The sequence below is a fragment of the Gadus macrocephalus genome, chromosome 3 (assembly GCF_031168955.1).
Source record: "Gadus macrocephalus chromosome 3, ASM3116895v1".
Classification (NCBI taxonomy): Eukaryota; Metazoa; Chordata; class Actinopteri; order Gadiformes; family Gadidae; genus Gadus; species Gadus macrocephalus.
This window is the reverse complement of record NC_082384.1, coordinates 6,293,366-6,311,108: the sequence shown is the minus strand read 5'-3', so window position 1 is coordinate 6,311,108 and position 17,743 is coordinate 6,293,366. Positions and strand designations below refer to the sequence as shown.

The window sequence follows — 17,743 nt, the reverse complement described above, 5'->3', positions numbered from 1 at the left end:
TGCGTCCTGCAAGATGGAGGCGTAACTTGTAGTGGGCGTAACTTGTAGTAGGAGGCGTAACTTGTACTAGGAGGCGTAACTTGTACTTTTCTAAATCGCGGTCCACGCAAGATCTTCTCTTTACGCAGTAAAAAAAAAGCCTTGTAAATCACGGTTAACACAAGATCTTCCTTGAAGTCGGATCTTCAGATATTCATGTCGGTAAGTAAAAAGAAGTGGATTAACAAGAATGTTTTTTTTTGTTTTTACAAGCTTAATGAACTCTAGAACTAGGGCAGACTACTTGTGGTTGTGATACTGTTTAACATTCTTTATGAAATGTTCGAACGCTTAGGCCTACTGTTTAAACGTTGGGAGAAACCCCAGCTTTCGCCACCTCGGTGAAGTTAGTTCGATGCACACGTTTGAGATGCACACTGAACAGTCACAAAATACTCTATACTGTACAGGCTAGTAGATGTTGCTTGCTTCTTTCTGCCCCGAGTTTGCACATTGCAACAGTGATGACGTACCTGAGAAATCCATGTATTGAAGACCGGCAAATATATATAAAATGAGGGCTTGTAATGTGAATGCTGTAATATGAAGGCTTTCTCATAACTATCCTCATGTTAGTGACATTGTTCTTGTCTTGTTTCTATCAGTAATATTTATTTTAATTCATTGTTTTCTATCTCATGCAGGACTGTAAAGACAGAGGTCGCATTTAGATTAAAAAAATAGCATTGCATCGTTGATGACGACCTCTAGTGGCGTGGAGGTGAAATGCGCAAATCACACGTGTTCGATTTGTAAACACACCGGGCGGCACTTGGCTGATTACGGCACGTGAGGTGAGTGAGGTGAGGCAATAAAGGTCCGCGATTTCCGGCCGGGCTATGAAGGGTTTGTGCATTGGAGGACACGAGAGCACGCATTGGTATGTAATTTATTTTTGAACTAAGGTGTAGTTGTCCTTGGGCACGTTTGGTGGAGGCGCACATGGGGGAAATGTTTGTGTGGAAGACCATTGCTATTATACAACACAATGATATTAGATATCATAGTGATATTGTAATTAGATAAATTTGTTTATGATATCTAACCGATTTATTTGGATCTGTTCATGATATCTAACAGATTTATTGGATTTGATTAAAATGTTTGATTAGGCATTTGATTCATTTGAGAACTAACTTGATTTAATTTCTCTTTATCAATAGATTTTCAACCTAATCCTAATCCTAATCCGAATCCGAATCACAATACGGAATGTTTGTTGTTCATGTTCTAAACAATTCAGGTTCAATAAAATCAAGGAGAAGGATTTGAGCTGTCCTGCGTCCTCTGTCTAACAGTGCCATTTGAAGTTAGGCAAGCACAAATGAGAACATAACCCAGATAACTTGACAGTTGAAAACCAGCGGAGCATCTTGGAGAAGAGGATAAAAGGCCTTGGAAGACCAGGAAAAGCTGTTGACGCAGGAGAAGAGAGCTGTGCTGGTCCGTGAGGTCAAGATGGCGGAAGATGTCGTGGGAAAGACGGTGAAGCAGCTCAAGAAGGAGAGAACCACTGCGAAAAGCACCTTCACCAGACAGGCCAACTTCCTCAGCAAAGGGGCAGACAGCATGGTGGAAGCAGAGCTGAGGGAGGAGTTCGCCGAGCTCTCATACTGCCGGAAAATCGTTCTTGAAGCGAATGATGATTACAAGACAGGGCTTTTGGCTGAGTCTCAAGAGTCAGAAGAGGAAGACGCGGTTCTCGAAGAGAAGGAGGAGCTAGACATTGAGAGAACCGCCAACGAAGCAGAAGCAAGGTTTGGAGAGGTGAGAAGAATTGTCCAAACAAACCTGTGGTCCAGATATGGCCAATACGCAATCACAACTGCAATCATTGAAGGAGAGAAGGCCTGCGGTCGGGCGGAGAAGTTACCTGTGGAAAGTACTCACCTGGATGCATATGAGATGCACCTGACTCTACTGGAGAAAAGGATCAATGAGGCTGCCAAAGTTATGTCAACCTGGGAGCGGTGGATCCCCAAGGCTGAAAAAGAGAGGCTAGATGGCAGGGTCAAGGACCTGAAAGCTTTAAAAGGCAACCTTGAACTGAGGAAGGCTGAGTTTGTCACTGCACGGAGGATGTCAGAGGATGCACTGGCTGCAGGAGCCTCAGGACCTGAAGCAGTGAGAGCACATCCCCCGCCAGCAAAACCAATTGTCAGAATAAAACCAACCACACTGCCCATCTTCTCAGGCTGCAAAAGAGAATACCACAGATGGAAGAAAGACTGGGAGAGCCTTCAAAGACAGGGAGAGCCGTCTGGCTCAGCCAAAGTCAAGAAAATTCAACTCCTGGACAGCGTGGATGACAAGATTGGGAAGGATATCCGGCTGTCAACCTACAACACTGCAGAGGATATGTTCAGAGTCATTGACAACCGGTATGGAAATAAATCAACCATTGCCATAGAAATCCTGGAGGAGTTGGAGCGAATACCCCCTGCAAGGGGAAGCCAGCCAAGGAGAGTCATCGACCTGATCCAAGCAGTGGAAAAATCCCTAGCAGACCTACCAGAGCTGGGAAACTCTGGCGCAATCAAGAACCCTCTCGTCATTAAATCCATTGAGAGCAAGTTACCCGACTTTGTAAAGAGAGACTGGCTAGCCTTTATGGTGAATTCTAGCAATAATGTCACCACAGACAACCACTTTGACATGCTCCTGAAGTTCCTGAAGAATCAAGAAGAGATCCTAGAGAGACTTAACCAGCTACGTGTAGGTGTACACCTAGAGTGTGCATATATTTCTTGATATGTAGCCCCTATGATAACCTTTCCCTCAAAATAGCCTCACCCAATCGCACCACTGAACTTGGTCATAGGCTCGGCCAATCAATGACTTGCATGCAGGTGCCCTGGCGAATGGGAGGAGAGGGCGGGAAAAAAGGAGGTCGGCGGGAAACACGGAGAGGAAGACGGCGGCTCGGCGCGGTGCCATGGCGGACGGAGATTTCGATATGATAGATCAGTAAAAGAACAGTTTAGCTCTTAGTTATTGCGTGTGCGACATGTTTTAATCTGAGCTACGGAACATTTACGGCTTGAGTGGCGAGTGGAAGTGTGGAAGACTCCACGCCATCAGTGCTGAAGATTCATCCGGTGTCAACCAGTATAGTTTGCATAGTGCGAGGCGACCATCCTTGCTAGGTAGTGCAAAGTGTTTATTCAGCTATATTACTAGCCCGTCGCCAACGTTGGAAGCCTTGTCACGCCAGAGAACGAAGAGCCAGCCAGTTCACTGCTGCAGCCCGGGACGTATCTGTGGCTCGTCTCACCTGCTCTCTCCCTCCACCTCCCTCTCCAAAGCCATTGATACACGGTGCGTTGGGTGAGTAAATAGGCTACCCTGCCACACAGGACTCTACCATTCCCCACGGACAGCAACGCGCTCGCGATGGGCATGTTCAATTGGTGAACGGTCGGCACATACGTGAGGTGGACAATCCGAACCAAAAGGAACATTGAACTAAGAGTGGACATTGAGTGTGGTTATGTGTATTGTGTAAAAACGTTTCTGAGGTTATAATTATATAGTTATATAATTATAATTATATTAGTTATATATGCTGTTGCTATTTACATGTGAGGTTCATCTGCAGTGTATGGTATTAGAGGTACCTGCTGATAGTGTTGTTGATCCAAACTGAAAGTGTTATTGAGCACTCTGGTGAAGTGGATGTTGTTGATATAAGATTTTGGACATTATATGGTGGTTACATACATTTGATTTATACATTTATTATTTTATTTCATTTTATTTTATTACTTTCCTATTTTATCTAATATCAGAAGACTAGTGCTTAGTATAATAAATAACCACTCGTTTTTCAACTGTTACACTACTGCTTTTATTTTTCCATCTTCTCTGAAGTAGGGGCGTCTCATCCTCTGTCCTTAAAGTATATTGGTTAGGGGGAATACAGGGTAAGACACACCGATACTTTCTGATAGTCCGTCCTTTAGGTCTTCACGTGACAGGTTAAAATCCTAAAGCCTAAGCTATTGTACTTCAACTGAGTAGGTAGAGCAGACACGAGACTAATAGTTCTGGGGGTTAGGGACCTAGATCCTCTGACTTCCAGCCATTCAGGGAAGAGTGATTTACCCCTACCAAGCGGACGTAGGTCCCGTCCGCTACATACGGTTTGTGGAGAAGATGGAGAAAACCAGAACGTGAGAAGAAATATGAAAGAAAGTATGCTTCTACAAGAACCACAAAGAAAGGAGGGCTGGAAGATGTATGTGTTGTCTGCGGTGATGGAAGGCACAGTGACAAGATTTTCTTCTGTAGAAAGTTCAAAGGGCTGAAGCTACAAGAGAAGAATGCTGTTGTAAAGAAGCTGGGAGCATGCAGAAAATGTCTTGGATGTCATGAAGATGATGGATACTGCAGAGACACTTTCCTATGCAGGAACAAAGATTGTAAGAAGGGAGACTCCTCAGATCACCATTACTTTATTTGCCCCAAAGGAGAATACAAGAGTGGAAACGAGGAGAGAAGTGGGAAAGACGGCAGAGGAAAGAGCAAACTGACAGCCGAACAGGAAGGATTCTTGGCTGAGCTGCAGAAAGGTGCAGAATGGCATTCACAAACAAAGCTACAGAGGGTGGCATAAAGAACCACCAGTCCCAGCTATTAAAGAAAAGTGGCCTGTGCGAGCTTCCTGTCATTACGGTTGCGGCCACTAAAGACTCTAAAAACTAGACATTCGCACAGCTTCTTCCCCACGGCCATCCGACTCCTAAATGCACTGCCCCCCCCCCCCCTGACCTGTCTCCCCACTCAGTGATCCAGTGATCTAATGGTCTGTTGTACCCAATCACGTGAGCTCTCTGCACTTTGGCACTCTATATTTATTATATTATTTATTTACATTTGCAATGTCTTGTCCTGTCTTGTCTGTCCTGTTGTGAACTCCACTGTACCAAAACAAATTCCAAACGTGTTTACATGTCATGGCAATAAAGTCTTCTGAATCTGAATCTGAATGATGCTGATGGAGCTCTGATTGATCTTGCCTCAGACACGAACTATATCACCCATAAGGCTGCACACAGGCTGAGGCTGCGGAGTGAAGAAGTAACCCTGGTTGTGCATGGTGTAGGCGGAATGACCATCGAGGTGAACACGAAAAGATATCTTCTTCGAGTCAGAGTGAAGACCCCCAAAGGAGCGGAGAAGGCTCATGAACTGATCTGTTACGGCCTGGATGAGATTGCCAAGGTGCACAAAGTTGTCAAGCCGGAAAAGTTGGCAGAAGTTCTTCCCAGAAGTAAAGCTGGAGGAATTAAGGAGGCCGGAAAAGATTGATCTGCTCATCAGCCATCGCGAGGGAAGACTTGCTCCACAAAGGGTTAAGAGTCCATTGGGAATGACAGTGGGCGGAACACACCCCGACCTGTTCGAGGAGATAGAGGTGGCAGCACATGAGTCTAAAACACACTTCGCTCGCTCCATGAGAACTGCTGCAGTCAAGTATGAGGAGATAGTTGAGAGCCCAAGTACTGAAGCAGCCCGTATGCAGCGAAAGGACAGTGCCAAGGGAACGGTTACAGCTGCTGCAAACCGTGAGTTCCTGGAGTGGTGGAGATGGGACAGCATCGGAGCAGCCTGTGAGCCAAAGTGTGGAGGATGTCGCTGTGGAAACTGCCAACCAGGAGGAAAGGAAATGACACTGGCTGAAGAAAGGGAGCTTGAAATAATAAAAGAAGGACTCACCTATGTCCAAGGAGACTCCCACACAACATCTCCGCACTGGGATGCAAAGTATCCATGGACAGAAGATCCTGCCTCGCTCCCCAACAACAAAGGTGCAGTTGAGGCTACATTCTTGAGAACAGAAAGACAACTACGGAGGGAGCCAGAGTGGAAATCAGCATACACAGCCCAGGTCCACGAGATGGTTGAGAGGGGTGCAGCCGTAAAACTCACTAATGATGTCATCAGCAAGTGGACAGGACCAGTGTGGTATGTAAGCCATTTGGTGGCGCCAAACCCTCACTCAGTGACGACTCCAGTCCGGCTTGTGTGGAACAGCAGCCAGAAGTGCAGGGGAGTGAGCATGAATGATATTCTGCTAAAGGGGCCAGATGTTTTAAACCCGATCAGAGCTGTGCTGCTGAGATTCAGAAGAGGTGTGTATGCTGCACTTGGAGACATCAGGAAGATGTATAATTCAGTGTGGCTAGAAGAGCGCGAGATGCATCTCCATCGATTCCTTTGGAGGGACAATCCAGACGAGGAGATGGGTCAATATACCATCACAAGGGTGAACATTGGAGACAGACCAGCCAGTTGCATTGCACAGGTAGCTATGCGAGAGACAGCAAGATTGGCCATCTTTGCTCACATGGAAGAGGAGCGCAGAGTCCTGGAAAAGGACAGTTATGTGGATGACATTCTAACTTCCCATAACAGCCTGGAGGAACTAGACAAGATCACTGAAGGGGTTGAAGAAATTCTGAGAGCCGGAGGCTTCTTTCTCAAACCGTGGGTCCGGTCAGGCCAAAGTGGGAGGCCAGAGGCTGCAGCAAAGGTCCTGACATCAAGAGTGGAAGGGATGGAGAATAAGAAAACCTTCATCCTCCCAAACCAAATGAGGGATGAAGATAACAAAGCCCTGGGCATTGGTTACAAGGTGGAGGATGACAAGCTCTACATGATGAACTCAATCAACTTTTCCAAAAGGAAAAAGAAGATGAGAGTAGGCAAGGATCTTCTCAGAATGGAGGTGAAACCTGGAACGCCTAACCCGCTGACAAGAAGGGATCTGGTAAGCCAAGTAGCTGGACTCTACGACCCCATCGGTTTGGTATCACCTCTGAAACAGAAGGGCGCTATCCTTGTTAGGAGAGCATTCCAGGAGGCAGGAGGAGGGAAGTTGACCCGTGAGACCTGGGATAAACCACTGTCAGAGAGCCTCAGAGAAGAAGCCATTCAGCTGTTTGAGGAGTATGCGCAGCTTGGACAAGTTCAGTTTCAAAGAAACCTGACACCAGCTCACTGGAAAGGGAAACCATGGGGAATCACATTCTCAGACGGGAGTGACAAATCATATGGAGCTGTGATGTACCTGAGGTGGAACACAAGTGAAGGAGTCGATATCCGGTTTGTAGAGTCGACTCCACTGGATCAGAAAGGGGAGGCCGTGAAGGCTGAAATCTGCGGCGCAGTCTTTGCAGCCAGGCTCAGGAAGTATGTTGAGAAGCATGGAGGCCTGGAGATAGAGCGATGGCTCCATCTGGTGGACAGTCAAACAGTCCTAGGAGCCATTCAAAGAGAGAGTTATGGGTACCAAACTTTCTTTGCGAACAGAGTGGGTGAAATCCAGAAGGCTGGCCCAGTTGAAGACTGGTGGTGGATCCCTGGAGAGCTTAACATTGCTGACATCATTACAAGAGGAGGCACTCATGAAGTTCTAAAGGTGGATTCCACATGGCAGGATGGACCAGAGTTCCTAAAGTGGCCAGTGGAGGAGTGGCCTAAAAAGTCAGCAGGAGAGGTTGCAGCGCACGCTAGAGAGACTCCAGAGAAAGGCATTCTCAGCAGGAATGACAAGGGCTCAAGCAAAAATAAGCCAAGCAAGTGCCCCACAAAAAGACCTGAAGGATGAAAGTGAAGAGAAAAGTATGGCCGCTGATCCAGCTCTTCTGGCAGGAAGGCCACCCAGGAGATGGAAAATAAAGAACCTACTGGAAGTGAGGAATTACAGCTCCTTGTCCAAGCTGGTCAGGATCATCGCCTGGATATGGCGAGCTGCCAAGAAGTGGATAGAGATGAAAAGCCAGTCAAGAACTCAAGAAGCTAAGAATTAAGTGTCATCACTAAAGGAAAAGGCCAAGCAAACTGTGCTTACAGTGAGAGAGCGTGAAGATGCCCTCAGGGATCTCTTTGGTGAAGCTCAGGAAGGTGTAGCTTTTCTTGACACTACCCTAAGCAGACTGGCAGTATACAGAGATGTGGACTCTGAGCTCTTGGTTTGTGGAGGCAGGATTTGGATGTTTGATGAAGACAAAACTGCAGTGCCCGTCTTACCATACGAGGCATGGGTGTCTACATTGCTGGCACAGGAAGCCCACAAGGCAAACCATGAGGGAATGCAGGAACCTTGCTCAGGATGAGGAAAAAAGCCTGGGTAATCAAAGGTCGAAGAATTGCTAAACAAGTAGTAGACAGTTGTGTGGTATGCAGGAAAAACAAGGCAAAACAGTGCCAGCAGATCATGAGTGACTTGCCACCAGAGCGAACAGGCCCAGCATTGCCATTTGAGTTTACAACCATGGACCTGTTCGGACCTTATGAGGTAAAAGATGAAGTGAGGAAAAGAGTCAAACTCAAAGTCTGGGGGGTTGTATTCTGCTGCATGGCTTCAAGGGCCATACACACTGATGTTTGAGTGACCAGTCTTCTGAGGGATTTCTGCTGGCCTACCAAAGATTCTCTGCACTGAGGGGACACCCTAGGGAATTGTGGACAGATCCTGGCACAAACTTTATAGGGGCCAGACCTGCTCTTGAGGAGCTTCACAGATTTCTGAGCAGACTGAACAGGTCTCAGATTGAAGAGGAAGCTGTCAATCATGGAACAGAGTGGTCATGGAGGATTCACCCTGCAGACTCTCCCCACAGAAATGGAGCAGCAGAGGCAGCTGTCAAGATAGTGAAGCGGGCCCTGAACAACCTTGGTGGTGATGGAGTTCTCACATGGGGGGAATTCCAAACATTCCTTTTCATGGCAGCCAACCTGGCAAATGAAAGACCGATAGATGCCAGGATTCAAAGCCGAGAGGACTGTGTGGAATACATCAGTCCGAATTCCCTCATACTGGGGCGAGCCAGCCCAAGAGGAGACCCGAGAGATTTCAAGTTTGAAGGTTACCCAGACAAGAGACTCCAAACCATACAAGCAGAGGTCAGCAAATTCTGGAAGAAGTGGTGCCAGCTGGCTGGTCCTAACCTGTTCATAAGGAGCAAGTGGCACACGAGAGAGAGGAACGTTGCAGTGGGAGATGTGGTCTGGCTGGCTGACCAAAATGGAGTGGGGGCCTATCATCACAGACTGTAGGAATGTCACCCACCCTCCATCGCGTACGACACTGACGCTCGTAATCCTGTAGTGCAAGGGAGTTCGTGCACAGATCCCTGAGACAAACGGCTACGCGCACACATGCACACCCATAGCGAGTGACGTAGGACGTAAAGCCCCGCCCAGGTCGAAGTGGCGTCGATTTAGAGAGTCCCCTACATATAAGAGATCACTTCCGCGATTTAGAAAAGTACTAGACACGCCTCCGACTACATGTTACGCCTCCTACTCCAAGTTACGCCTCCTACTACAAGTTACGGCTCCGTCTTGCAGGACGCAGACAGATACTATTGACTGTGCTTGGGCTGAATGACTTTAGCCCAAATGGGAAGCATATGAAGGGGGCGTGTCACGATACCTGTCAATCAAAATTGAATGGAAGCTTACGCTACTCCGCTTGGGCTGAATACATTTAGCCCATTCACAGGAAAAAAAACAAGATATATCATATATCCTGGGTTTTTCTGTCACTTTTTGGTGCTGTTGCTACTTTAGGTTCTACCAAAATATAAAAAAATATGTTCTAAGGTTTTTAATAAAAAAATAAAAATTTACTGTAAAAGGTAGGGAGGGCTTAGCCCTGTTAGCCCATTAATACCAGCCGTCCCTGCATGAGACAATTACAATCCCGGGTTATTTTCTTTTATTTCCTACTTGAGCCCAAGGTTATGTCGTTTGTGATTTATAAAGTATAAGGTTACGTTTGTTTGGTACTGTTTAAAGAAACAACTTTTGAATAATAAATCTTCAAACTGAACTGTCGTCTCATTAATTATCCATCTTGCTCCAGTAGTCGAACCTAGTAATCTGGCCCAGAATATTGTTGCATGAAGAATTCTTAATCTGCTAATCCAAAAAGGTGTTACACTAGCGCTGACGTTAGCCCTGACATTAGCATTTTAGCAAGCACACTCTCGCAATTTGTTAGGATGACACACATTCTAGTAAGTGTGGTTGCTACTGCAAGTTTATGTAGCAATTCGACTGAATAATTTTTAAGTATTGGCTTCAATCGCTAAACGAGAGAGTTCTTAGAGCAACCGATGGAGGCTATGATTACGTTTTAACTAGTAATAGTTCAGGTCACTGAGGAAGTTGTGGTGGGATCATATTTAAAGGGACACTATGTAATATTTTGAGTAATTTATTACCTCAAATCAACATATTCATTCATAAATAAGTCCTCATTGGTGTAAAATTATCTCTGCCAAAAATCTCACTTATCCTCCTGAGCGAAGAATAATTAATATTAATATCAATATGGTTACATAGGACGGGTAAGCTTCATGGAGGCTTCCATTTTCTTCCGGTCTATGAGCTGCCGAGAGGGTCAAAAAGCACTACGTCGTACAGGAATTGCAAACGCGTTTTCACTCTGAGCCAGCGTGACGGTGGAACAGAGCTTAGTTTAGCGAGACGAGTTTTACCGGCAAATTTGAACATGCACCGCATTTTTTTCAAAGACCATAGTTATGCCACGCCACAGGAGAAGGAATCATCGTCGCCAAAAAAACGACGATGTGTAAGCAAAGCATGTATAACATGGTTTTTCATGCCAACGAGATGCGGGGCGCTATGTTTGAGCGACTCGTCATTGAAAGGCTACTTTATTACATATTTAATTTACTTTTTCACATTTTTGTCGAGTTTAAATCGTGACAATATTCTTATGACTTATGGATACTGTCAAATGCGTTGGAGGAATTCAAAAGCCAAGCTTCATCAAGTTATGGAGGTTTATTCTCTGCTGTGGTCACCACGTATCCAAATCCACCGAGACGCACTTATAGGCTAGAGCGGACCTTCTGGAGCTTCAACTCGCTTGCGAGACAGTTGATTTATCACCCGAACAACTGGATTTCATACCAACAACTCTGATAAAGAAGACAATACGGAGGAAAAGAAGATCGAGAGGAGGAATTAGGAACAGGATAGGAGACGAGGAAGTAAACTCGTTGCCGGGCGACTAACTGGCGGCGCGCACAGTCGCAGCGGCCCCTCTTGAGATCTGTGAGATTGAGATTGAATGTTTGAGTGTGAGACGTCCCACGACGAACGTAGTTTATGACAGGGAAACAATATTAAACATTAGGACATTGAGAGCGAGTAACATCACTGGCATTCGCTGGCATCTGGACATACACAGGAAAAATGAGAGAGTATTTTCTTCAGAGTTACCATTATTTTCCTCTAAAAGAGTAATTTTTACTAATTTTGGATTGTAATCATTTCCAGTGGCCACTAAAGTCGGAGGAAAAAAATAGAGTAAATCTTATTGGAGTAATATCAAGAACACGCCCACTAAACTTTCTTAGGTTTCGTTTCTGCCGCCATTTTCTATCGCAGTCGAGGTGAGCGGCAGTTGTGGACGGCGTTGAGACAGGTAAGTCAGCAAACTACTAAATTCGATTTTAAACCAAGCCTCACTCTTGTTAGCTTCATTTACCACATTTATGCTTTCACTGAGCTTAATATTTACTGACCATTTTATCGAAGGTTTACTCTGAATTTGGTTTGTGCCCTCGGTTAGCAAGTGTGTTTTAATTAGATTTTTTCTAGGGATCAGTCTAGTATGTGTGGACTGTTTTCTCTGCTGTTCGATTAGCAAGCACGTGTTGAGTTGACTTTTACCAGTTTGTTCTTCGGTTAGTAAGTGTTTTTTTGTGTGTGGACCGCTAGCAAACACGTGTATTTTACTCTGAATTGAGGCCTTTACACCGACCGTTTTAGCTAACTGACATGTGGTAGCCTATCGAGCCTACCTGTGCATAGGGCTTTAGCTAATTATAGCATTGTAGCTTAAGCTAATTGTAGCATTCAATGCATGACTTGTTGTGCTCTATATCATCTTAGTATCTTTATCTTATCAGTAAGCTTAATATTTACTGACCATTTTATCGAAGGTTTACTCTGAATTTGGTTTGTGCCCTCGGTTAGCAAGTGTGTTTTAATTACATTTTCTATGGATCAGTCTAGTATGTGTGGACTGTTTTCTCTGCTGTTCGATTAGCAAGCACGTGTTGAGTTGACTTTTACCAGTTTGTTCTTCGGTTAGTAAGTGTTTTTTTGTGTGTGGACCGCTAGCAAACACGTGTATTTTACTCTGAATTGAGGCATTTACACCGACCGTTTTAGCTAACTGACATGTGGTAGCCTATCGAGCCTACCTGTACATAGGGCTTTAGCTAATTGTAGCATTGTAGCTTAAGCTAATTGTAGGATTCAATGCATGAATTGTTGTGCTCTATATCATCTTAGTATCTTTATCTTATCAGTAAGCTTAATATTTACTGATCATTTTATCGAAGGTTTACTCTGAATTTGGTTTGTGCCCTCGGTTAGCAAGTGTGTTGTAATTACATTTTCTATGGATCAGTCTAGTATGTGTGGACTGTTTTCTCTGCTGTTCGATTAGCAAGCACGTGTTGAGTTGACTTTTACCAGTTTGTTCTTCGGTTAGTAAGTGTTTTTTTGTGTGGACCGCTGTATTTTACTCTGAATTGAGGCATTTACACCGACCTATCGAGTCTACCTGTAGGTAGGGCTTTTGTAATACTCAAGCTAATTGTAGCATTCAGTGCATGAATTGTTGTGCTCTATATCATCTTAGTATCTTTCTTTTTTTCCCCATAAAGGATGCATGCTGTAAGAGTGAAGTACCGAGAGCGCCAGAAATACATTTGTTATGAAGGGCAACTGACCTTCAAATCATTTTTGGAGTGTGGTGAGTGAAACAAACTGCACAGCCTACTGGGTGTCATGTGTAAATTAGTGGTGATGTCTTATGTTTATTATTATTGTGGTCGTCAAGGACCCTTAGAGGTATAATGTATTTGATTTTGGAACCCCCATCTCTAAATGTTGTTTCGTGTACACTGAGAAAATGAATGATTTGAGGTAATGTTCGCTGTAAAAGTATATTCTAGATTTGCAAAAATCTTCATGATTAAAAATAAGAAATAAAATGCAGATTTGCAAGCTCATAGCATTGCACTCGTAAACTTATAAAATCGTTGTTTTAAGTGGTTCAGATGTGAAGTGACACAGATGTGACCTACCGTATTTTCCGGACTATAAGTCGCGGTTTTTTTGTAGTTTGGCTTGCCCTGCGACTTATATTTCGAAGCGACTTATATGCCAAAATTGTGCGTACATAATCCTCGGCCGCAAGAGGGCACCGTCATTCATTAGGCCTACAACTGAACGCTGCAAGCCTACTGCACCACCGAATAAATTATATTCTCGTCCTCAATGTCCTCCGGTTCAACCAAAGCTACCCCAGCCTTAGCTGCAATTTTGTGCAACATAGCTGTCACACATATCACAGCGCATGACTTGGCCGGCGAAAACTGGAGCCCTCCGCTGGACTTGTGAAGGCATCTGACCGCGGCGCATACGCGTCCGGTGGAATCCCGGTGTCACTGAATTCGGTATACTCTCAGAACTACGAGGGACCGACACACCTATATTGCTATTGCAATTTCATTCAGTCTCTCCAGACTAAACGTTCTTGTTTAAATGTTTAAAAATAAATGCGACTTATACACCGATGCGACGTATATATGTTTTTTTCCTCGTCATGGAGCATTTTTTGACTGATGCGACTTATACTCGGGAGCGACGTATAGTCCGGAAAATACGGTATAATAAAAATAAGATGAATTGCACAACAGTATGAATCTTGTGCAATATTTTTTGATTTCAGTTTCCAAGAAATTTGAAATTCCTACCTTGGACTTAAAAGTCTATGATGATTTGAACACTGAAGTTGACGAGGATGCGTTTGCGTTTCTTGTAATGAAACCAGACCTGGGTGTGCTTGAAGTCTGTTTGCCCAAGGGCTCAGATTTTGAGGGTGAGTCACTTGTTAACTTGGAGTCCTATAATCCATTTAGTCCTAACCTTGTAATGCAACATAGTAAAGAGAGACTTATCCACGTTGCATGACATTTTGAATAAACATGCCTCTTCAGACACGTAAAAAAGCATCTGAGGAATAACTAGTGTGTGGATCCATCCTAATCTAATGTGATCTTTTACATTACTCTTATCACAGATGATCCCCTCTTAATAATGACATGTTATTATAATCACACCTGTTATGTTAACATGCCAGAATCAGGGAGCCCCTCTACAAGCCACTCCGTTGCCAGCAGCAACAGCTCCTTTCTCAGCTCTAGTGTAGAAAATGAAGGGGACTCTGATGACACCATCATTTTGGTGCCTAGTCCTGGCCAAAGAAACAGAGATGACCTGACTCGTCTTGCTCGGGTAAGCTTTGCAGATGGAGAGATCAAGATGGTGATTCTGATAAAAGGGGTAGGGGGGGAAATGGCCAAGTAAATTGGGGCATGGTTTACATTTTTGTCACTGTAAATGTAATTGGCCACCAAATCCATGTCCCTCCCCTCTTTATTTTCCCCTCACACTTAGATGATTGAAAAGATTCTGAGGGAGAAACCTGGAGGAGAGAGGATCCTTACAGAGTATGCTCGGAAAAAAAGCCTAACAGATTCCAGAAGACGTGACATGGTGAAGATATTGGTTGCACACATGGCGAGTGAACATGGGTATGTTGTCATGTAATTAACATCCAACCCTAACATTTATGGTTTTATTTGGTTCAGACCAAGTGCAGTAGGCATAGGAGTACTTTTGTTTGGATCTCATACGTGTGTGTGTGTGTGCATACTTTAGGACGAGCCCTTCAAGGCGTGTTAAAGAGGACTACGCAAAGGGCATCACTGCCTTGTTTCCATACCTGGCCGATCCCCAGGGCACTTTGGGCTATGTAAGTAAATAAAACAAGTCTAACCTCTTCACTCATTCCTTCTAGTATTGATCAAAAAACTGAGTGAGATTGCAACAAATTATTAACATTTCTAAATGCTGACCTTGTCTCCTAACCTCAACAAGTTGAACACAGCAGATGTCAGACTGGTTGACCTTGATTTCATAAATTCTCCAGACAAGAACATGTGTTAGTTTTTTAAGGAGGAAAAATTAACACTTTCTTGGTTTTTAGGAGCATTATTACAATCCAGTAGATGGGGGTGGATTTCTTGCATGGAGAGTGAAAACGCTTCAAAAAGAAGCCTCGGAGGGACAACAGAAAAGAAACCCTCAGCCACTGACAGGTACATGATTTTTAGTGTGTTGGATTCTTTTCTTTTTTATGAGTTCACATGTCACATGTCAATTCATCTTTAATGTGCATAGTGCTTTTTTGTTAGTGATGTGCATCGCAGGGGGTTTAGCAAAAAGACGATTGGCCGTTAGTGTAAGGGGTGAAAGTGGCTTAACTATTTATGTGGTTTCACTGTTAGGTCACTGTTCACTGATCATTGTTACAGGTGGTCCAGATTCTGGTGACAGAACCCCCTTCAGTAAGGAAAATCAGCTAACCACAGAAACCCAGTGTTGCGAGGCCATCGCTCTCATGAAGCATACAACTGATGAAGCAATCATCAAGGAGAAGATGAAACAGACCTTCATCCATCGCCAAGAAATGGTTCATGACCCAGTGAAGTCCTCTGAAATATTCACCACCTTTCCAAGATTTCTTGACATCACGGGAATGGTATGTTGCTCTTCGAATGCCTTGCATTAAAATCAAGCTGAAATGAAAAATGACTTAAACAGATCACATTCCTGGTCAGCCCTGGTGCACCTATTAACAATATATGCCATGTTGTTTTCTGTATTCCATCTTGTCTGCAGATAGTGCAGGATTTCAGTCTGATGTTTGGTGATGACATCTCTGCAAAGTTCCTGGAGAAGTGGCCTACTCACTACAGGCAGAAAGTCCTTGAACAAACCCGTGGCCTCACCCAGACAAGCGACCTTGAAGATCTCCTTCATAACGCTGAATCCACAACAGAAGAACTGGAAGATGGTACACTCAAATTAAAGAAATAATAATAATGGAAGAAGGAAATGGTTTGGAACAAAAATATAAACATTTTAGTAAGAATGTCTTTCTGAATTTTCTTGTATTTTCAGGATGGGACAGTGAGATGTCCTCCATCTTGCTCCTTATCCACCTCATGCCACCATCACCTCATGGCCGCAACAAGAGACCAGGAAAGCTCTCTGCCAGACAAGCCATTGACCACCTTGTGAAATTCATCAAGGTAATGTTACAGTTTAATTAAAGTTTAAAAGGGCTCACTGTTCTGTCCGTAATATTAAATCTTAAAACTATACTCTTGTGAAATCATGTGATGACCATGCTCATCTGTAATCAGCGAGTGCCGTGTGATATTTCTCTGATATGGCTCCCCACAGATCGATCACCATCAGCCCCAGATACGCTGATATGAATAAATCTATTTATTTTACATTTAGCAAAATAAAAAATATAAGCCAGAAATCTTGCATTTTGTGGCAATAAGTGATTCTGGTGGTGATGATTGGGCCCTAAACTGCAACAGATACATTTTAATAGCAAGACTGATTAAGTTTTCTTTTCACAGACTGGGACCAGTATTGAAGGGCATCTGGACAGCATCACAGAGAGCCGTCAACCCTATCTACTGGCTGTGGGAACCAAGAGGAGCGCCACACACAAATATTTCATTGTTATCGACAAACATGCAATCCCGTGTCAGTCACCAGATTGTCTTGCCTCTTTTGACAAGCTTTTTAAAGCTCATTTCGTCTTCGCTACCTCGTACAACAGGGATCTGGCCAATGTCTACCACTTCTTGCAAACCGCAGTTTATCAGATTGATACTGCTACCACCAAGGTGAATCCCAGGGTCAAAGAGATGAGAGCTCGGATGCTGCACTGATTTTGACACCTTGAGATGTTTTGTTTTATTTGCAAAGGCCCTCAAGCAAATGACAGTGCACTAATTAAGCACTTGAAGGTGATCCACGGACTTTGTTCAGGAAAGACACTTCGTCTGAAATGTGGTCAGCCTGCTTGTTCTCGTTTCTTTTGTACTTTTTCAGGGTTTCGAAAGCATCTTAAAGCACATGGACCTTGTGATCCTGGTGAAGGCCCCTCAACTGAAGATTTAGCTGTAAGTTTTGTTGATGACTTTCCATTAAACAGTGCCCCCTCTGACCCAGTCCTTCTTAATAAGAGTCTTGTGGACAGCTGTGCTGTGACAGTGGCTGAACTTAAAGTGGCAGGTGTAGGCGAAACTATCATTAACTCTTTGGTTACTTCAATGGAAGAGATTGTTGATGATATCCATAATCAAGCAAAAGAATCTGTGAAGCAGTGTCTATCTTTACAGGAACCTATCAAAAGTGAGGTTGAGTGTAAAATTGATCAGTGCTTTGAAAAAATTGAAAATCCTTTTGGTGTCTTAAATTCTGAAACTAAGAGAAGGCAGTATTTCACAGAGAAGTGGGGAAGGGTGGAACCCGTTGAATGTGTTCTTGGTACAAGATTTGATACACGGCGCAATCGGACTACTGGAACTTATGATCCAGTTGTTGTCACTGATAAATTGGTTTATATCCCAGTTTTGAAAACGTTAGACTTCATTTACAAACACCCTAAGATAAAAGAGATGATGCAGAGTCATTCCAGTTCAAGAAAAGATCTTCTTAATGACTTTTGTGATGGAGATCTTTTCAAGAGTCATCCTTTATTTTCAAAACAGAA

The 17,743-nt window shown here is 44.0% G+C and overlaps 2 protein-coding genes and 1 long non-coding RNA gene across 4 annotated transcripts in view; 1 reads left to right on the top strand and 2 right to left on the bottom strand.

The window, feature by feature from the left end:
• Nucleotides 1–17,743, bottom strand: part of LOC132453841 (uncharacterized) — a 154,683-nt gene that overhangs the window by 105,589 nt on the left and 31,351 nt on the right. The gene's annotated exons all lie outside the window — the stretch shown is intronic.
• Nucleotides 1–17,743, bottom strand: part of LOC132453840 (PC-esterase domain-containing protein 1A-like) — a 168,845-nt gene that overhangs the window by 129,799 nt on the left and 21,303 nt on the right. The gene's annotated exons all lie outside the window — the stretch shown is intronic.
• On the top strand, nt 11,269–16,967 carry LOC132453833 (uncharacterized). Of its 2 annotated transcripts, XM_060046825.1 has the most exons (9): nt 13,823–13,978; nt 14,240–14,394; nt 14,557–14,693; nt 14,821–14,914; nt 15,149–15,260; nt 15,477–15,703; nt 15,844–16,018; nt 16,126–16,256; nt 16,599–16,967. In XM_060046825.1, exons 1-9 carry the CDS (start codon nt 13,921–13,923, stop codon nt 16,914–16,916), a joined length of 1,407 nt encoding a protein of 468 aa, XP_059902808.1. In that variant the 5' UTR covers nt 13,823–13,920; the 3' UTR covers nt 16,917–16,967. The 2 variants fall into 2 exon arrangements, with proteins under 2 accessions (XP_059902810.1, XP_059902808.1); XM_060046827.1 differs by lacking the exons at nt 13,823–13,978; nt 14,240–14,394 and adding an exon at nt 11,269–12,847.

What these genes read in the sequence shown, in the direction of transcription:
- LOC132453833 (XM_060046825.1), top strand. Translation starts at nt 13,921, where the DNA reads ATGAAACCAGACCTGGGTGTGCTTGAAGTCTGTTTGCCCAAGGGCTCA. An exon ending in CAAGGGCTCAGATTTTGAGG is followed by an intron (nt 13,979 to 14,239) that starts GTGAGTCACTTG and finishes TTAACATGCCAG; the next exon opens with AATCAGGGAGCCCCTCTACA. An exon ending in CCCAGGGCACTTTGGGCTAT is followed by an intron (nt 14,915 to 15,148) that starts GTAAGTAAATAA and finishes CTTGGTTTTTAG; the next exon opens with GAGCATTATTACAATCCAGT.